The sequence below is a fragment of the Crinia signifera genome, chromosome 8, assembly GCF_055691185.1.
Source record: "Crinia signifera chromosome 8, ASM5569118v1, whole genome shotgun sequence".
Lineage (NCBI taxonomy): Eukaryota > Metazoa > Chordata > Amphibia > Anura > Myobatrachidae > Crinia > Crinia signifera.
In genome coordinates this window covers 179,319,346-179,342,097 of record NC_139224.1, presented here as the reverse complement: position 1 = coordinate 179,342,097, position 22,752 = coordinate 179,319,346, and the positions used below count along the sequence as shown (strand labels likewise).

The 22,752-nt window shown below is 51.7% G+C and overlaps 1 protein-coding gene across 1 annotated transcript in view; it reads right to left on the bottom strand.

Moving 5' to 3' along the window:
* LOC146027326 (cytochrome P450 4B1-like) overlaps positions 1-22,752 on the bottom strand; it is an 87,939-nt gene that overhangs the window by 30,773 nt on the left and 34,414 nt on the right. The window contains exons 7-8 of the mRNA XM_083158257.1: positions 10,686-10,876; positions 7,105-7,238 (exon numbers count right to left, since the gene is read on the bottom strand). Coding sequence (XP_083014383.1) covers positions 7,105-7,238; positions 10,686-10,876 — 325 coding nt within the window. The remainder of the gene's footprint in view (positions 1-7,104; positions 7,239-10,685; positions 10,877-22,752) is intronic.

Genomic DNA, 22,752 nt, shown 5'->3' with positions numbered 1-22,752 from the left:
CCCAAATAACAAGAAGCTCAAGGATGGATAACACCAGGGTCAGTCTCCAGAGAAAAGATCTGTTTACATGAAGGTGTGAAACCCCTCACATACACAAGCTTCAAAGCCAGATGAAGGGAGCGAGTTAATCAGCCCCTGGACAGGTAATAGGAGACCCTGTTACATTCATGCAACTGCACCCAGCATAGGAAGGGTTAAGAATTCCTGAGGGAGGGGGAGAGGGGTGCCTTTGGGATGTAAGTTGGTGTTTGCAGGCAGGGGCGTAACTACCATAGGTGCAAGGGGTGCAGCTGCTATGGGGCCCAGAGCTGAGGGGGGCCCATCTTTGCTGTCAAACTAATATGTTTTGCATACATTTATCACCATCAGTTGCTATATAGGGGGCCCTTACAAACTTTTGCTATGGGGCCTACGAATATCTAGTTACGCCTCTGTTTGCAGGGAGAGAGGAGAGAGATGTGAATGAGAGCCAGCGCTGGGAGTTGTGGACTGGCGTGTCCTGCCCATCTGAGCTTAATCTGAAGGTAACGTGGTAAGGTTCTGATAACGTGTATAATACTGATGGCCTTTCTGTATATATTGTATATAGACTGTAATTGCTGATTTTACATGTATAACCCGTGTGTAAAATAAAGGTAATACTTTTGTACCTTTGCTATTGTGTATTCCTGTGCGATCTTTGGAACTCGGAGTGACCCCGGGGCTCTGCGTGAGGCATAAGTCGCGCTGCGCTGCTGCATGATCCCGGGATCCTCACACATGTCCCCATTGCAATTCCACACACCTGCCCCACAGCATAATTATACACAAGTGTCCTCATTGTAATTCCACACACCTGCCACCACAGCATAATTATACACACATGTCCCCATTGTAATTCCACACACCTGCCCCACAGCATAATTATACACACATGTCCCCATTGTAATTCCACACACCTGCCTCACAGCATAATTATACACAGGTGTCCTTATTGTAATTCCACACACCTTCCCCCACAGCATAATTATACACACATGTCCCCATTGTAATTCCACACACCTGCCACCACAGCATAATTATACACACATGTCCCCATTGTAATTCCACACACCTGCCCCACAGCATAATTATACACAAGTGTCTTCATTGTAATTCCACACACCTGCCCCACAGCATAATTATACACACACATCACCATTGTAATTCCACACACCTGCCACCACAGCATAATTATACACACGTCCCCATTGTAATTCCACACACCTGCCCCACAGCATAATTATACACAGGTGTCCCTCATTGTAATTCCACACACCTGCCCCCACAGCATAATTATACACACATGTCCCCATTGTAATTCCACACACCTGCCCCACAGCATAATTATACACAAGTGTCCTCATTGTAATTCCACACACCTGCCCCCACAGCGTAATTATACACACACCTGCCCCCACAGCATAATTATACACACATGTCCCCATTGTAATTCCACACACCTGCCACCACAGCATAATTATACACACATGTCCGCATTGTAATTCCACACACCTGCCACCACAGCATAATTATACACACGTGTCCTTATTGTAATTCCACAAACCTGCCCCACAGCATAATTATACACACGTCACCATTGTAATTCCACACACCTGCCACCACAGCATAATTATACACACATGTCCCCATTGTAATTCCACACACCTGCCCCCACAGCATAATTATACACACATGTCCCTATTGTAATTCCACACACCTGCCACCACAGCATAATTATACACACATGTCCCCATTGTAATTCCACACACCTGCCCCACAGCATAATTATACACAAGTGTCCTCATTGTAATTCCACACACCTGCCCCACAGCATAATTATACACAGGTGTCCCTCATTGTAATTCCACACACCTTCCCCCACAGCATAATTATACAAAAGTGTCCTCATTGTAATTCCACACACCTGCCCCACAGCATAATTATACACAGGTGTCCCTCATTGTAATTCCACACACCTTCCCCCACAGCATAATTATACACACATGTCCCCATTGTAATTCCACACACCTGCCACCACAGCATAATTATACACACATGTGTCCATTGTAATTCCACACACCTGCCCCACAGCATAATTATACACAAGTGTCTTAATTGTAATTCCACACACCTGCCCCACAGCATAATTATACACACGTCACCATTGTAATTCCACACACCTGCCACCACAGCATAATTATACACACATGTCCCCATTGTAATTCCACACACCTGCCCCCACAGCATAATTATACACACATGTCCCTATTGTAATTCCACACACCTGCCACCACAGCATAATTATACACACATGTCCCCATTGTAATTCCACACACCTGCCCCACAGCATAATTATACACAAGTGTCCTCATTGTAATTCCACACACCTGCCCCACAGCATAATTATACACAAGTGTCCTCATTGTAATTCCACACACCTGCCACCACAGCATAATTATACACACATGTCCCCATTGTAATTCCACACACCTGCCCCACAGCATAATTATACACACATGTCCCCATTGTAATTCCACACACCTGCCCCACAGCATAATTATACACAGGTGTCCCTTATTGTAATTCCACACACCTTCCCCCACAGCATAATTATACACACATGTCCCTTATTGTAATTCCACACACCTTCCCCCACAGCATAATTATACACACATGTCCCCATTGTAATTCCACACACCTGCCACCACAGCATAATTATACACACATGTCCCCATTGTAATTCCACACACCTGCCCCACAGCATAATTATACACAAGTGTCTTCATTGTAATTCCACACACCTGCCCCACAGCATAATTATACACACATCACCATTGAAATTCCACACACCTGCCACCACAGCATAATTATACACACATGTCCCCATTGTAATTCCACACACCTGCCCCACAGCATAATTATACACAAGTGTCCTCATTGTTATTCCACACACCTGCCCCACAGCATAATTATACACAGGTGTCCCTCATTGTAATTCCACACACCTTCCCCCACAGCATAATTATACAAAAGTGTCCTCATTGTAATTCCACACACCTGCCCCACAGCATAATTATACACAGGTGTCCCTCATTGTAATTCCACACACCTTCCCCCACAGCATAATTATACACACATGTCCCCATTGTAATTCCACAAACCTGCCACCACAGCATTATTATACACACATGTGTCCATTGTAATTCCACACACCTGCCCCACAGCATAATTATACACAAGTGTCTTCATTGTAATTCCACACACCTGCCCCACAGCATAATTATACACACGTCACCATTGTAATTCCACACACCTGCCACCACAGCATAATTATACACACACATGTCCCCATTGTAATTCCACACACCTGCCCCACAGCATAATTATACACACATGTCCCCATTGTAATTCCACACACCTGCCTCACAGCATAATTATACACAAGTGTCCTCATTGTAATTCCACACACCTTCCCCCACAGCACAATTATACACACATGTCCCCATTGTAATTCCACACACCTGCCACCACAGCATAATTATACACACATGTCCCCATTGTAATTCCACACACCTGCCCCACAGCATAATTATACACAAGTGTCTTCATTGTAATTCCACACACCTGCCCCACAGCATAATTATACACACATCACCATTGTAATTCCACACACCTGCCACCACAGCATAATTATACACACATGTCCCCATTGTAATTCCACACACCTGCCACCACAGCATAATTATACACAGGTGTCCCTCATTGTAATTCCACACACCTGCCCCCAGAGCATAATTATACACACATGTCCCCATTGTAATTCCACACACCTGCCCCACAGCATAATTATACACAAGTGTCCTCATTGTAATTCCACACACCTGCCCCACAGCATAATTATACACAGGTGTCCCTCATTGTAATTCCACACACCTTCCCCCACAGCATAATTATACACACATGTCCCCATTGTAATTCCACAAACCTGCCACCACAGCATTATTATACACACATGTGTCCATTGTAATTCCACACACCTGCCCCACAGCATAATTATACACAAGTGTCTTCATTGTAATTCCACACACCTGCCCCACAGCATAATTATACACACGTCACCATTGTAATTCCACACACCTGCCACCACAGCATAATTATACACACATGTCCCCATTGTAATTCCACACACCTGCCCCACAGCATAATTATACACACATGTCCCCATTGTAATTCCACACACCTGCCTCACAGCATAATTATACACAAGTGTCCTCTATGTAATTCCACACACCTTCCCCCACAGCACAATTATACACACATGTCCCCATTGTAATTCCACACACCTGCCACCACAGCATAATTATACACACATGTCCCCATTGTAATTCCACACACCTGCCCCACAGCATAATTATACACAAGTGTCTTCATTGTAATTCCACACACCTGCCCCACAGCATAATTATACACACATCACCATTGTAATTCCACACACCTGCCACCACAGCATAATTATACACACATGTCCCCATTGTAATTCCACACACCTGCCACCACAGCATAATTATACACAGGTGTCCCTCATTGTAATTCCACACACCTGCCCCCAGAGCATAATTATACACACATGTCCCCATTGTAATTCCACACACCTGCCCCACAGCATAATTATACACAAGTGTCCTCATTGTAATTCCACACACCTGCCCCCACAGCGTAATTATACACACATGTCTCTCATTGTAATTCCACACACCTGCCCCCACAGCATAATTATACACACATGTCCCCATTGTAATTCCACACACCTGCCACCACAGCATAATTATACACACATGTCCCCATTGTAATTCCACACACCTGCCACCACAGCATAATTATACACACACGTGTCCTCATTGTAATTCCACACACCTGCCCCACAGCATAATTATACACACACACACGTCACCATTGTAATTCCACACACCTGCCACCACAGCATAATTATACACACATGTCCCCATTGTAATTCCACACACCTGCCCCACAGCATAATTATACACAGGTGTCCCTCATTGTAATTCCACACACCTGCCTCCACAGCATAATTATACACACATGTCCCCATTGTAATTCCACACACCTGCCACCATAGCATAATTATACAAAACATGTCCCCATTTTAATTCCACACACCTGCCAGCACAGCATAATTATACACACATGTCCCCATTGTAATTCCACACACCTGCCCCACAGCATAATTATACACAAGTGTCATCATTGTAATTCCACACACCTGCCACCACAGCATAATTATACACACGTCCCCATTGTAATTCCACACACCTACCCCCACAGCGTAATTATACACACGTGTCCTCATTGTAATTCCACACACCTGCCACCACAGCATAATTATACACACATGTCCCCATTGTAATTCCACACACCTGCCCCACAGCATAATTATACACAGGTGTCCCTCATTGTAATTCCACACACCTGCCTCCACAGCATAATTATACACACATGTCCCCATTGTAATTCCACACACCTGCCACCACAGCATAATTATACACACATGTCCCCATTGTAATTCCACACACCTGCCACCACAGCATAATTATACACACATGTCCCCATTGTAATTCCACACACCTGCCACACAGCATAATTATACACAAGTGTCCTCATTGTAATTCCACACACCTGCCACCACAGCATAATTATACACACGTCCCCATTGTAATTCCACACACCTACCCCCACAGCGTAATTATACACACGTGTCCTCATTGTAATTCCACACACCTGCCCCCAAAGTGTAATTATACACACGTGTCCTCATTGTAATTCCACACACCTGCCCCACAGTGTAATTATACACACTTGCCCCCAGTGTAATTACAGATGGAGCCAGCCTTGTCTTTGCAGGGGCTGGCGAAAGTATCGCCAGTCCCCGCCAGCGGCCAGCTCCAGCCAGGGGGTGCGCACGCACCCCGTGACAACGGAGCTTCCCCCGGGTCCCCGCCACCTTCCCCACTGCCGCCGCCAGTCCCCCACCCCGCCCCGACCCCCCCTAACCCTGCCCGTCTCCCTGAAGCGGAGACGGGCAGGATGCCGCTGCCCCGCCGATGGAGGATTTGGACACGCATGCGCCAGTTCAGTGTAGCCCCTGTCCGCCGGCGCTCACAGAGGGGAGGCTCTGGCGAGCCCCAGACAAAGATGACAGGGGCTACATCTGTAAACACACATGTCCCCACTGTAATTCCCCACAGCGTAATTATACACATTTGTCCCCATTGTCATTCCACACATCTGCCCCCCTTAGTAATGCCACACCACATACCAGCTACCTCATAATAATGCCACACACCAGCTCCCCCATAGTAATGCCACACATGCCAGCCATATTTCCACGCACCAGCTCCCCCCGTAAACCCGTTTCACACCAGCCGAAATTCCCGGGTTTGCCCGACTAGTGCTGGTGTGCAAGGATCCTGGGCCAAATTCCCGGGAAAATTGCACGGATTTCAACCCTGCTAGCTAGCAGGGTTGTTCTCGCGACCAGCCCGGGTTACTGGCTGGTGTGAAAGAAACTTACCTGAGCAGCGGGGTCCAGGCAGCAGGCGGCGGGCAATGGAGTCCAGGCAGTGTCCAGACTGCAGGGATCCGGGCAGTGGTGGCTGGGCGCTTGAAGCGCTATTTGCCAGGCAGCGGGACGGGAAGCGCTGCTGGATTATAAAACATATTGGCTCCTAGATAATCCGCGCCTGGCCAGTCTTTTCAATATGTTTTCAAATCCAGCAGCGCTTCCCGCCACGCTGCCCAGCAAAGGACTGCACTAGGGGTCACTGCACCTGCGTATTGTTATGTCCCCTGCCCTCTAGCACCTGCACAGACACACTGCGCAACAGACATATCTACAGCTGTGCCCACGGCTCGCAGGGTGCCACGCACCCACATTTCTCAGCCTATAGGTGCCAACCCATGTATAAGAGATGTGCAGGTCCTAGATGCAGCGAGTGCAGCCATGATGAGGTGCAGACCAGCGCTGATACCTAGCATGATCATATGTATATAGACATATAGACTGACCTTTGGGCAAGCTCCGCCCATCGCAGAAGGTGATTGGCTGGCTGAGCTCACGGGCTATTCCTGGTACCGGTGGATAGAGACGCATGCTCTCCTTAATACACATGGTGGTGTACGGCATCTTCCCCAGATCCTCCCTGCTCACACACAGGACAAATAATATTACATATACTGAATGGAGTGACAGGTGCTGAGCGTTTGGGGGCGTAATGCAGGTGTTTTCCAGGAGTGTTGTGGAAAACGCAGGCGTTCCGCAGCCATTGGGAGGGAGGGCTGCTGATGTCAGCAACACTTCTATGCTGCCTGAATTAGGCCTATTCCTGACTACTCTTCTCTGCTGCCTGCCCTGACCTCGGTCTATTCCCGACTACTCTTTTCTGCTGCCTGCCCTGACCTTGGTCTATTGGTCTCGTGTTCTGTTGCTCCTCTTCCTGTGAAGAATGTCTCCCACCTGTACCTTGTTAAAGCCCTTGATATATTTGATAGAAACTTTCAAATATATCAAGGGCTTTAACAAGGTACAGGTGGGAGACATTCTTCACAGGAAGAGGAGCAACAGAACACGAGGACATGCACTGACACTAGGGGGAGGAAGATTCAGGGGAAATGCGAGGAAGAATTACTTCACAGAAAGAGTAGTAGATAAGTGGAATAGCCTCCCAACAGAGGTGGTAGATGAAAATACAGTAGTACAATTTAAACATGCTTGGGATAAGCATATTGATATCCTTACAAAAAAATAAGGATCAAATATGGTTTGAGGTAACATGTTTAAAAAAAGGGGCAGACTAGATGGGCCAAGTGGTTCTTATCTGCCGTCAAATTCTATGTTTCTATTCCCGACTTCTCTTCACTGCTGCCGGCTCTGAACTCGGCCTATTCCTGACTACTCTTTTCTGCTGCCTGCCCTGACCTTGGTCTATTCCTGACTACTCTTGCCTGCTGCCTGCCCTGAACTCGAGCTATGCCAGCTACACTTCCCTGGTGCCTGAATTAGGCCTATTCCCGACTACTCTTCTCTGCTGCCTGCCCTGACCTTGGTCTATTCCTGACTACTCTTTTCTGCTGCCTGCCCTGACCTTGGTCTATTCGTGACTACTCTTCTCTGCTGCCTGCCCTGAACTCGTCCTATCCCCGACTACTCTTCTCTGCTGCCTGCCCTGAACTCGTCCTATCCCCGACTACTCTTCTCTGCTGCTTGCCCTGAACTCACCCTATTCCCAGGGCCGTCTTTCCCATTGGGCTGAATGGGCAGTTGCCCAGGGGCCCAAGGATTGTAGTGGCCCAGCCCACTGGGGAAGACGGCACTGCTCTGGGGAATGGCGGTGGGCGGCTGGGATGCGGTCAGCGGCTGTCAGCGGCGACTCAGCGGTGGCGGCGGTGATCCAGGCAGCGGGGGGCTGGGATCTTGATGTAGCAATCTGGGCGGCATATGTCGGGGATGCTCCGGGCAGCAGCTGTCAGCGTTGTCCATACAGGCAGTGGTGACTCAGACCTTGCTGTAGCGCTATTTGCCGCCGGGCGGGAAGCGCTGCTGATTCTGAAAATTCTGGCCGGACGTTGATTGGCTGGACGCTCAGCCAATCAGCGCTACATCAAGTTCTGAGCAAGCTGCCTGGACGGACAACGCTGACAGCTGCTGCCTGGATCCCCACCACACACCGCTACATCAAGCTCCCAGCCCCCCCCCCCCCGCTGCCTGGATCACCGCCGCCACCGATGAGTCGCCTAGACAGATGCCGCTGACAGCTGCTGCCCGGATCCCCGCCACACAACTCCCAGCCCTCCTCTGCTGCTGCACATAGGTGGGTGGATGGGGGCCCTAAAAATTATTTTGCCCAGGGGCCCAGTAGATTGTTAAGACGGCCCTGCCTATTCCCGACTACTCTTGTCTGTTGCCTGCCCTGAACTCGAGCTATGCCAGCTACACTTCCCTGGTGCCTGAATTAGGCCTATTCCCGACTACTCTTCACTGCTTCCGGCCCTGAACTCAGCCTATTCGTGACTACTCTTCTCTATTGCCTGCCCTGACCTCGGTCTATTTCTGACTACTCTTCTCTGCTGCCTGCCCTGACTTCGGTCTATTCCTGACTACTCTTCTCTGCTGCCTGCCCTGACCTCGGTCTATTTCCGACTACTCTTCTCTGCTGCCTGCCCTGACCTCTCTCTATTCCTGACTACTCTTCTCTGCTGCCTGCCCTGACCTCGGTCTATTCCTGACTACTCTTTTCTGCTGCCTGCCCTGACCTCTCTCTATTCCTGACTACTCTTCTCTGCTGCCTGCCCTGACCTCGGTCTATTCCTGACTACTCTTTTCTGCTGCCTGCCCTGACCTCTCTCTATTCCTGACTACTCTTCTCTGCTGCCTGCCCTAACCTTTGTCTATTTCCGACTACTCTTCTCTGCTGCCTGCCCTGACTTCGGTCTATTCCTGACTACTCTTTTCTCCTGCCTGCCCTGACCTCTCTCTATTCCTGACTACTCTTCTCTGTTGCCTGTCCTGACCTCGGTCTATTTCCGACTACTCTTCTCTGCTGCCTGCCCTGACCTTGCTATATTTCCGACTACTCTTTTCTGCTGCCTGCCCTGACCTCTCTCTATTCCTCACTTCTCTTCTCTGTTGCCTGCCCTGACCTTGGTATATTTCCGACTACTCTTCTCTGCTGCCTGCCCTGACCTCGGTCTATTCCTGACTACTCTTTTCTGCTGCCTGCCCTGACCTCTGTCTATTCCTGTATTCCTGACTACTCTTCTCTGCTGTACGCCCTGATCTCGGTCTATTCCTGACTACTCTTCTCTGCTGCCTGCCCTGACCTCGGTCTATTCCTGACTACTCTTCTCTGCTGCCAGTCATGAACTCGCCCTATCCCCGACTACTCTTCTCTGCTGCTTGCCCTGAACTCGCCCTATTCCCGACTACTCTTGTCTGCTGCCTGCCCTGAACTCGAGCTATGCCAGCTACACTTCCCTGGTGCCTGCCCTGACCTTGATCTATGCTGGATACACTTCTCTGCTGCCTGCTCTAAACTCAGTCTATGCCGGATACACTTCTCTGGTGCCTGCCCTGAACTCGAGCTATGCCAGCTACACTTCTCTTCTCTAGGCCTTTCTTTCTTGCTTTTTTGTACACTTCCCTGGTGCCTGCCCTGACCTCAGCCTATTTCCAGCTATACTTCCCTGGTGCCTGTCCTGACCTCGGTCTATGCCGGTTTTACTTCTCTTCTGCCTGCTCTGAATGAAGCCTATGCCGGATACACTTCTCTGGTGCCTGCCCTGAACTCAGCATATTCCCAGCTACACTTCTTTGCTACCTGCCCTTAATGCGTCCTATTCATTGCTATACTTTCCTGCTGCCTGCCCTCAGCCTATTTCCGACTACACTTCTCTGCTGCCTGCCCCGAACTCATCCTATTCCCGACTACACTTCTCTGTTGCCTGCCCCAAACTTGGCCTATTCAAGCCTACACTTCTCTGCTGCCTGCCTTGAATTTGAGCTATGCTGGCTTCACTTCTCTGCTGCCTGCCCTGAACTCTGCCAACTCCCAGCTACACAATAGCATGCAGATAAAACAAGAAGTTCTCACCACTCCACAGTGTTCCGCTCCCCTAGGACCTCTCGGATCTCCTCCCGGCATTTCTCCTGGTGCTCCGGGTACTTGGCCATACAATACAAGATCCAGGAGATTCCGCTGGCTGTGGTATCATGCCCCTCAAACATGAAAGTGTCCACCTCCGCCCGTAGGTCCTCATCAGACAGGCCCTGTCCGTTCTCATCCTGGATAATTATAGAGAACATGTACAGTAAGCACAGCTCACACACATTTACAGTACACACCACTCACACGCATGTACGGTGAGCACAGCCACACAGATGTACAGTGCACACGGCTCACTCCAATGTACGGTGAGCACAGATCACACACACACATGTACAGTACACATGGCTCACTCCTATGTATGCTGTGCATGGATCACACATGTACAGTAAACATGGCACACAACTGTGTTCTGTGGGCACGCCTCACACACATGTACAGTACAGTACACATAGCTCACTCCTATGTACAGTGGGCATGGATCACACACATATACATTACACACGGCTCACTCCTATGTACGGTAAGCACGGATCACACCCACATGTACAGTACACACGGCTCACTCCTATGTACGGTGGGCATGGATCACACATGTACAGCGCACACGGCTCACTCCTATGTTCGGTGGGCACGACTCACACACATGTACAGTACACACGGCTCACTTCTATGTACGGTGGTCACGGCTCACACACATGTACAGTACACACGGCTCACTTCTATGTACAGTGGGCATGGCTCACACATGTACAGTACACACTGCTCACTCCTATGTTCGGTGGGCATGGATCACACATGTACAGTACACATGGCTCACTCCTGTGTTCGGTGGGCACGAATAACACACATGTACAGTACAGTACACACATGTATAGTACACACGTCTCACTCCTATGTACGGTGGGCATGGATCACACACATGTACAGTACACACGGCTCACTCCTATGTTCGGTAAGCACGGATCACACACGTACAGTACACAGGGCTCACTCGTATGTTCGGTAAGCACGGATCACACATGTACAGTACACACGGCTCACCCCCATGTACGGTGGGCACGGATCACACACATGTACAGTACACACGTCTCACTCCTATGTACGGTGGGCACGGATCACACACATGTACAGTACACACGGCTCACTCCTATGTTCGGTGGGCACAGATCACACACGTACAGTACACACGGCTCACTCCCATGTACGGTGGGCACGGATCACACGCGTACAGTACACATGGCTCAACCCCATGTACGGTGGGCACGGATCACACAAATGCACAGTACACACGGCTCACTCCTATGTTCGGTGGGCACAGATCACACACGTACAGTACACACGGCTCACTCCCATGTACGGTGGGCACGGATCACACGCGTACAGTACACATGGCTCAACCCCATGTACGGTGGGCACGGATCACACACATGTACAGTACACACGGCTCACTCCTATGTTCGGTAAGCACGGATCACACACGTACAGTACACAGGGCTCACTCGTATGTTCGGTAAGCACGGATCACACATGTATAGTACACACGGCTCACTCCTATGTTCGGTGGGCACGGATCACACACGTACAGTACACACGGCTCACCCCCATGTACGGTGGGCACGGATCACACACGTACAGTACACACGACTCACCCCCATGTACGGTGGGCACGGATCACACACATGTACAGTACACACGGCTCACTTCTATGTTTGGTGGGCATGGATCACACACATGTACAGTACACACGGCTCACTCCTATGTTCGGTAAGCACGGATCACACACATACAGTACACAGGGCTCACTCGTATGTTCGGTAAGCACGGATCACACATGTACAGTACACACGGCTCACCCCCATGTACGGTGGGCACGGATCACACACATGTACAGTACACACGTCTCACTCCTATGTACGGTGGGCACGGATCACACACATGTACAGTACACACGGCTCACTCCTATGTTCGGTGGGCACAGATCACACACATACAGTACACACGGCTCACTCCCATGTACAGTGGGCACGGATCACACGCGTACAGTACACATGGCTCAACCCCATGTACGGTGGGCACGGATCACACACATGTACAGTACACACGGCTCACTCCTATGTTCGGTGGGCACAGATCACACACGTACAGTACACACGGCTCACTCCCATGTACGGTGGGCACGGATCACACGCGTACAGTACACATGGCTCAACCCCATGTACGGTGGGCACGGATCACACACATGTACAGTACACACGGCTCACTCCTATGTTCGGTGGGCATGGATCACGCACGTACAGTACACACGGCTCACCCCCATGTACGGTGGGCACGGATCACACATATGTACAGTACACACGGCTCACTTCTATGTTTGGTGGGCATGGATCACACACATGTACAGTACACACGGCTCACTCCTATGTTCGGTAAGCACGGATCACACACGTACAGTACACAGGGCTCACTCGTATGTTCGGTAAGCACGGATCACACATGTATAGTACACACGGCTCACTCCTATGTTCGGTGGGCACGGATCACACACGTACAGTACACACGGCTCACCCCCATGTACGGTGGGCACGGATCACACACGTACAGTACACACGACTCACCCCCATGTACGGTGGGCACGGATCACACACATGTACAGTACACACGGCTCACTTCTATGTTTGGTGGGCATGGATCACACACATGTACAGTACACACGGCTCACTCCTATGTTCGGTAAGCACGGATCACACACGTACAGTACACAGGGCTCACTCGTATGTTCGGTAAGCACGGATCACACATGTACAGTACACACGGCTCACTCCTATGTTCGGTGGGCACGGATCACACACGTACAGCACACACTGCTCACTCCTATGTTCGGTGGGCACGGACCACACACGTACAGTACACACGGCTCACCCCCATGTACGGTGGGCACGGATCACACACGTACAGTACACACTGCTCACTCCTATGTTCGGTGGGCACGGATCACACACGTACAGTACACACGGCTCACCCCCATGTACGGTGGGCACGGATCACACATATGTACAGTACACACTGCTCACTCCTATGTTCGGTGGGCACGGATCACGCACGTACAGTACACACGGCTCACCCCCATGTACGGTGGGCACGGATCACACATATGTACAGTACACACAGTTCACTTCTATGTTTGGTGGGCATGGATAACACACATGTACAGTACACATGGCTCACTCCTATGTTCGGTGGGCACAGATCACACACGTACAGTACGCACGGCTCACTCCTATGTTCGGTAAGCACGGATCACACACATGTACAGTACACATGGCTCACTCCTATGTTTGGTAAGCACGGATCACACACGTACAGTACACACGGCTCACTCCTATGTTCGGTAAGCACGGATCACACACATGTACAGTACACATGGCTCACTCCTATGTTCGGTGGGCCCAGATCACACCATAGGTGGGTGCTCAAGCCAAACATATAGGGGAGTGGCTTTATGGGCAAGGGGCGTGGCCACAAAATAATACCTATTTATATTACGCAGCACAGTTGTCTCCAATATTCAAATTAGACTGTGACTGTCAGCGCATGGCTAGGCCCAGGCAGGAACCCCAAGAAAATAGAAGCTGACAAGCCTGACAGGACTGGAGTCAGACGCTGTTGTGGAACTACATGTCCCAGCATGCTCTGTCACAGTTTTAGCAATCCATTATATAAAATCTATGACAGGGCATGCTGGGACATGTAGTTCCACAACAGGTGGAGGGCTGGGGGCATGAGTTTGACACCAACCACTGATCTAAACACTCCTCCTCTGGCTGCTGTAATAGGAGCTCTGGTATTTATAAATGTCCTGCCCGGTGCCCTGCTATTATTTTGGGACCAGCAGAGGCTCACAAATTACATGAGCATTATAGAATGGAAACTAGAAAAGCTGACAAGCCTGACAGGACTCACTGGACTGGAGTCAGATGCTGGGGCGGTCCCAATCCTGACAGCCTTCTCCGCTACACTAGTTGGGGTGATACAAAGACAAAGTGCAGGTGATATTCCCAAGTGGCGCCCTAATAGGAAGAGTACGTCCCTGTTATTAAAGGGACGATCCTCTTCTCCGTATATGTAAGATATTGTATAATACTGCCACGCTCCTTCTGATCGTCAAGGGGTCCTCTTCTCCGTATCAGACAGACCAACTCAAATGATAGTGTGTTCCTGGACCACCCGAAGGTAACCAAATTTCCTCCCCAATTATGAATACCGGAAAAAATGGATAAAAAATGGCACAGAGTAATACCATTTATTCAACAAAAGCATAAAAATACATGAAGTGAGGTAGACAGTGGCTAATTACCAAGTTGGTGGAGAACTAGGGCAAGCCAAGTTCTCTAAAGCGCATGGAAAGGAAGGTAGGTACCCGGGATGTACCTCCACGTCCAGGCTGATAGGTAAGAAAGTCCAGTGTCCAATCCTCAATAAAAACAACAGGCAACAGGAGCTCCAAGCGCGCTTTCAATCATCTACTGTGATCTTCTTCAAAGGGAGTGCTCCTGTTTGCCACTCCTTCCTATTTAACATAGCAGCATCCAATCAAACATAAGCAGTATTTGGCCCACCCTACACCTACACCAATCAAATATAGGGCAGTTAAAACCAGAGTCCGTACAGATCCTACCAGATCGCCCCAAATTTATATATAGGAAAGCTCCCAACATGAGGAATAAAATTGTTCGCAGTGCATTGATAACCGCCCCAAATAAGGGAAGAACACTGACAAAAGGATTCCACAGGTGTGGATTGTGTAAAGGGTGTCGTGAAATTAAAAGCAATGGCACCTCTAAATATACTACGGTGACTATTAATGGGGTCTCTTTCACAATAGATGACTTTATTACATGTAACAGTAAGAACGTTATATATGCTGTGGAATGTTCTTGTAATTTATTTTACATCGGACGCACTTCCAGACCATTGAAAATAAGGATAGGTGAACACCTTAATAATATAAAGAAAGGTCTGGAATCACATTCTTTACCACAACATTTTAAAACCAAACATGATTCTTCGTGTAACCATATTGTTAAATTTTTAGGATTAAAACAAATTAACACCAATGTCCGTAACAGAAATCTGGCAAGTACCTTAGCGAGGGAAGAAATGAAATGCATATATGAATTGAATACCCTCACACCTGGTGGACTTAATATGGACTTTGAGGTCAAATGGTTTCTTTGATATTTTATTCTATCTTTTAACATGTATTATGCCATCTTTTTAATCTTTGTATATGTGTGATATATTTTATACTATTTGCTATTTTGCACATTAGTGCACTTTCTGACCTTATGTTTACATATATCTCTCTGTTCTAATTTTGAGGACATCTTCCCCATTGGGATGCCTTTAGGGTGATGATCAAAACTCCATCTACTCTGATGTGTCTCCAGAATACAAATGTGCCCAACATCTATCAAAAACATCAAAGTTAAGACGTTTTGAACACAATATGAAGTGATGCACCCAACCAATAAAATGGCGCCGTTGACTGCATAGATGGAGACACTTTATTCCTCATATTGGGACTGTTCTGCCGCTATTTCCACCTCTAAGATGGCGCTGAAGTATCATATGGAGCCACACTTCCGGAGGAAGTAATGCGGCGTCACAGCAATATCTATCGAGATCTGGGGAATGGAGTTGATGAGACGCAACCCGGAAGTTGGACTCTTCCGGTCTAGCGTCTATGCACTGAGTGAGTGGAACGCAACCCGGAAGCGGGGAACTTCCGGTATCGCGTCTACTCATAGAGTAACTGGAACGCAACCCGGAAGTGGGGTACTTCCGGGTAGGACATTTGAATGAAATGTACGGACTCTGGTTTTAACTGCCCTATATTTGATTGGTGTAGGTGTAGGGTGGGCCAAATACTGCTTATGTTTGATTGGATGCTGCTATGTTAAATAGGAAGGAGTGGCAAACAGGAGCACTCCCTTTGAAGAAGATCACAGTAGATGATTGAAAGCGCGCTTGGAGCTCCTGTTGCCTGTTGTTTTTATTGAGGATTGGACACTGGACTTTCTTACCTATCAGCCTGGACGTGGAGGTACATCCCGGGTACCTACCTTCCTTTCCATGCGCTTTAGAGAACTTGGCTTGCCCTAGTTCTCCACCAACTTGGTAATTAGCCACTGTCTACCTCACTTCATGTATTTTTATGCTTTTGTTGAATAAATGGTATTACTCTATGTGCCATTTTTTATCCATTTTTTCCGGTATCCATAATTGGGGAGGAAATTTGGTTACCTTCGGGTGAACCAGGAACACACTATCATTTGGGTTGGTCTGTCTGATACGGAGAAGAGGACCCCTTGACGATCAGAAGGAGCGTATTATACTCAGGCGGTATTATACAATATCTTACATATACGGAGAAGAGGATCGTCCCTTTAATAACAGGGACGTACTCTTCCTATCAGGGCGCCACTTGGGAATATCACCTGCACTTTGTCTTTGTATCTTGTCCACATTTGATATTTTAGGGATATCAATTAGGTGTAATTCCCTTCAGGCTGCCTAGGCGCACAGAAGGTCTAGTCTCACTCTACTTTTTCCAGTGTACTTGTTGGGGTGAGTAAGGTGCACTCTGCTGCAGCAGCTGCCCCAGCACCAGGCTGTGATGGACACGACGCGCTGTGCGATCGCGCGTGGTGGAGGGAGAGGGAGGTTGACTCCGGCGCCGGTGGGTGGGTGGGTGTGTGTGTGAGGACGCGCTGGGAATGGTGGGCCGGGGCATGCACTTCAGGGCGGAAGTGTACTGTATATATCGCAGGTATGATGACTCCAGCAGCAATACGGAGTATGGGATCACGGTTAGCGCCAGTCTCTGCGTCAGGGCGAGTGAGGCCTGTACTGCGTATGGGATCACGGTTAGCGCCAGTCTCTGCGTCAGGGCGAGTGAGGCCTGTACTGCGTATGGGATCGCGGTTAGCGCCAGTCTCTGCGTCAGGGCGAGTGAGGCCTGTACTGCGTATGGGATCACGGTTAGCGCCAGTCTCTGCGTCAGGGCGAGTGAGGCCTGTACTGCGTATGGGATCGCGGTTAGCGCCAGTCTCTGCGTCAGGGCGAGTGAGGTCTGTACTGCGTATGGGATCACGGTTAGCGCCAGTCTCTGCGTCAGGGCGAGTGAGGTCTGTACTGCGTATGGGATCGCGGTTAGCGCCAGTCTCTGCGTCAGGGCGAGTGAGGCCTGTACTGCGTATGGGATCGCGGTTAGCGCCAGTCTCTGCGTCAGGGCGAGTGAGGTCTGTACTGCGTATGGGATCACGGTTAGCGCCAGTCTCTGCTTCAGGGCGAGTGAGGTCTGTACTGCGTATGGGATCGCGGTTAGCGCCAGTCTCTGCGTCAGGGCGAGTGAGGCCTGTACTGCGTATGGGATCGCGGTTAGCGCCAGTCTCTGCGTCAGGGCGAGTGAGGCATGTACTGCGTATGGGATCGCGGTTAGCGCCAGTCTCTGCGTCAGGGGGAGTGAGGTATGTACTGCGTATGGGATCGCGGTTAGCGCCAGTCTCTGCGTCAGGGGGAGTGAGGCCTGTACTGCGTATGGGATCGCGGTTAGCGCCAGTCTCTGCGTCAGGGCGAGTGAGGCATGTACTGCGTATGGGATCTCGGTTAGCGCCAGTCTCTGCGTCAGGGCGAGTGAGGCCTGTACTGCGTATGGGATCGCGGTAAGCGCCAGTCTCTACGTCAGGGCGATTGAGGCCTGTACTGCGTATGGGATCACGGTTAGCGCCAGTCTCTGCGTCAGGGCGAGTGAGGCCTGTACTGCGTATGGGATCGCGGTTAGCGCCAGTCTCTGCGTCAGGGCGAGTGAGGTCTGTACTGCGTATGGGATCGCGGTTAGCGCCAGTCTCTGCGTCAGGGCGAGTGAGGCCTGTACTGCGTATGGGATCGCGGTTAGCGCCAGTCTCTGCGTCAGGGGGAGTGAGGTCTGTACTGCGTATGGGATCGCGGTTAGCGCCAGTCTCTGCGTCAGGGCGAGTGAGGCATGTACTGCGTATGGGATCTCGGTTAGCGCCAGTCTCTGCGTCAGGGCGAGTGAGGCCTGTACTGCGTATGGGATCGCGGTAAGCGCCAGTCTCTACGTCAGGGCGATTGAGGCCTGTACTGCGTATGGGATCACGGTTAGCGCCAGTCTCTGCGTCAGGGCGAGTGAGGTCTGTACTGCGTATGGGATCGCGGTTAGCGCCAGTCTCTGCGTCAGGGCGAGTGAGGCATGTACTGCGTATGGGATCTCGGTTAGCGCCAGTCTCTGCGTCAGGGCGAGTGAGGCCTGTACTGCGTATGGGATCGCGGTTAGCGCCAGTCTCTGCGTCAGGGCGAGTGAGGTCTGTACTGCGTATGGGATCGCGGTTAGCGCCAGTCTCTGCGTCAGGGCGAGTGAGGCCTGTACTGCGTATGGGATCGCGGTTAGCGCCAGTCTCTGCGTCAGGGCGAGTGAGGTATGTACTGCGTATGGGATCGCGGTTAGCGCCAGTCTCTGCGTCAGGGGGAGTGAGGTCTGTACTGCGTATGGGATCGCGGTTAGCGCCAGTCTCTGCGTCAGGGCGAGTGAGGTCTGTACTGCGTATGGGATCGCGGTTAGCGCCAGTCTCTGCGTCAGGGCGAGTGAGGCATGTACTGCGTATGGGATCTCGGTTAGCGCCAGTCTCTGCGTCAGGGCGAGTGAGGCCTGTACTGCGTATGGGATCGCGGTAAGCGCCAGTCTCTACGTCAGGGCGATTGAGGCCTGTACTGCGTATGGGATCGCGGTTAGCGCCAGTCTCTGCGTCAGGGCGAGTGAGGTCTGTACTGCGTATGGGGTCGCGGTTAGCGCCAGTCTCTGCGTCAGGGCGAGTGAGGTCTGTACTGCGTATGGGATCGCGGTTAGCGCCAGTCTCTGCGTCAGGGCGAGTGAGGTCTGTACTGCGTATGGGATCGTGGTTAGCGCCAGTCTCTGCGTCAGGGGGAGTGAGGTCTGTACTGCGTATGGGATCGCGGTTAGCGCCAGTCTCTGCGTCAGGGCGAGTGAGGCATGTACTGCGTATGGGATCTCGGTTAGCGCCAGTCTCTGCGTCAGGGCGAGTGAGGCCTGTACTGCGTATGGGATCGCGGTAAGCGCCAGTCTCTACGTCAGGGCGATTGAGGCCTGTACTGCGTATGGGATCACGGTTAGCGCCAGTCTCTGCGTCAGGGCGAGTGAGGTCTGTACTGCGTATGGGATCGCGGTTAGCGCCAGTCTCTGCGTCAGGGCGAGTGAGGCATGTACTGCGTATGGGATCTCGGTTAGCGCCAGTCTCTGCGTCAGGGCGAGTGAGGCCTGTACTGCGTATGGGATCGCGGTTAGCGCCAGTCTCTGCGTCAGGGCGAGTGAGGTCTGTACTGCGTATGGGATCGCGGTTAGCGCCAGTCTCTGCGTCAGGGCGAGTGAGGTCTGTACTGCGTATGGGATCGCGGTTAGCGCCAGTCTCTGCGTCAGGGCGAGTGAGGCCTGTACTGCGTATGGGATCGCGGTTAGCGCCAGTCTCTGCGTCAGGGCGAGTGAGGTATGTACTGCGTATGGGATCGCGGTTAGCGCCAGTCTCTGCGTCAGGGGGAGTGAGGTCTGTACTGCGTATGGGATCGCGGTTAGCGCCAGTCTCTGCGTCAGGGCGAGTGAGGTCTGTACTGCGTATGGGATCGCGGTTAGCGCCAGTCTCTGCGTCAGGGCGAGTGAGGCATGTACTGCGTATGGGATCGCGGTAAGCGCCAGTCTCTTCGTCAGGGCGATTGAGGCCTGTACTGCGTATGGGATCGCGGTAAGCGCCAGTCTCTGCGTCAGGGCGAGTGAGGCCTGTACTGCGTATGGGATCGCGGTTAGCGCCAGTCTCTGCGTCAGGGCGAGTGAGGTCTGTACTGCGTATGGGATCGCGGTTAGCGCCAGTCTCTGCGTCAGGGCGAGTGAGGTCTGTACTGCGTATGGGATCGTGGTTAGCGCCAGTCTCTGCGTCAGGGCGAGTGAGGCCTGTACTGCGTATGGGATCGCGGTTAGCGCCAGTCTCTGCGTCAGGGCGAGTGAGGCCTGTACTGCGTATGGGATCGTGGCTAGCGCCAGTCTCTGCGTCAGGGCGAGTGAGGCCGGTACTGCGTATGGGATCGCGGTTAGCGCCAGTCTCTGCGTCAGGGCGAGTGAGGCCGGTACTGCGTATGGGTTCGCGGTTAGCGCCAGTCTCTGCGTCAGGGCGAGTGAGGTCTGTACTGCGTATGGGATCGCGGTTAGCGCCAGTCTCTGAGTCAGGGCCAGTGAGTACTGCGTATGGGATCACGGTTAGTGCCAGTCTCTGCGTCAGGGCGAGTGAGGTCTGTACTGCGTATGGGATCACGGTTAGCGCCAGTCTCTGCGTCAGGGCGAGTGAGGTCTGTACTGCGTGTGGGATCGCGGTTAGCGCCAGTGTCTGCGTCAGGGCGAGTGAGGCCTGTACTGCGTATGGGATCGCAGTTAGCGCCAGTCTCTGCGTCAGGGCGAGTGAGGTCTGTACTGCGTATGGGATCGCGGTTAGCTCCAGTCTCTGCGTCAGGGCGAGTGAGGTCTGTACTGCGTATGGGATCGCGGTTACCGCCAGTCTCTGCGTCAGGGCGAGTGAGGTCTGTACTGCGTATGGGATCGCGGTTAGCGCCAGTCTCTGCGTCAGGGCGAGTGAGGCCTGTACTGCGTATGGGATCGCGGTTAGCGCCAGTCTCTGCGTCAGGACGAGTGAGGCCTGTACTGCGTATGGGATCGCGGTTAGCGCCAGTCTCTGCGTCAGGGCGAGTGAGGTCTGTACTGCGTATGGGATCGCGGTTAGCGCCAGTCTCTGCGTCAGGGCGAGTGAGGTCTGTACTGCGTATGGGATCGCGGTTAGCGCCAGTCTCTGCGTCAGGGCGAGTGAGGCCTGTACTGCGTATGGGATCGCGGTTAGCGCCAGTCTCTGCATCAGGGCGAGTGAGGTCTGTACTGCGTATGGGATCGCGGTTAGCGCCAGTCTCTGCGTCAGGGCGAGTGAAGTCTGTACTGCGTATGGGATCGCGGTTAGCGCCAGTCTCTGCGTCAGGGCGAGTGAGGTATGTACTGCGTATGGGATCGCGGTTAGCGCCAGTCTCTGCGTCAGGACGAGTGAGGCCTGTACTGCGCATGGGATCGCGGTTAGCGCCAGTCTCTGCGTCAGGGCGAGTGAGGTCTGTACTGCATATGGGATCGCGGTTAGCGCCAGTCTCTGCGTCAGGGCGAGTGAGGTCTGTACTGCATATGGGATCGCGGTTAGCGCCAGTCTCTGCGTCAGGACGAGTGAGGCCTGTACTGCGTATGGGATCGCGGTTAGCGCCAGTCTCTGCGTCAGGGCGAGTGAGGTCTGTACTGCGTATGGGATGGCGGTTAGCGCCAGTCTCTGCGTCAGGGGGAGTGAGGTATGTACTGCGTATGGGATCGCGGTTAGCGCCAGTCTCTGCGTCAGGGCGAGTGAGGTCTGTACTGCGTATGGGATGGCGGTTAGCGCCAGTCTCTGCGTCAGGGCGAGTGAGGCCTGTACTGCGTATGGGATCGCGGTTAGCGCCAGTCTCTGCGTCAGGGCGAGTGAGGTCTGTACTGCGTATGGGATCGCGGTTAGCGCCAGTCTCTGCGTCAGGGCGAGTGAGGTCTGTACTGCGTATGGGATCGCGGTTAGCGCCAGTCTCTGCGTCAGGGCGAGTGAGGTCTGTACTGCGTATGGGATCGCGGTTAGCGCCAGTCTCTGCGTCAGGGCGAGTGAGGTCTGTACTGCGTATGGGATCGCGGTTAGCGCCAGTCTCTGCGTCAGGGCGAGTGAGGCCTGTACTGCGTATGGGATCGCGGTTAGCGCCAGTCTCTGCGTCAGGGCGAGTGAGGCCTGTACTGCGTATGGGATCGCGGTTAGCGCCAGTCTCTGTGTCAGGGCGAGTGAGGTCTGTACTGCGTATGGGATCGCGGTTAGCGCCAGTCTCTGCGTCAGGACGAGTGAGGCCTGTACTGTGTATGGGATCGCGG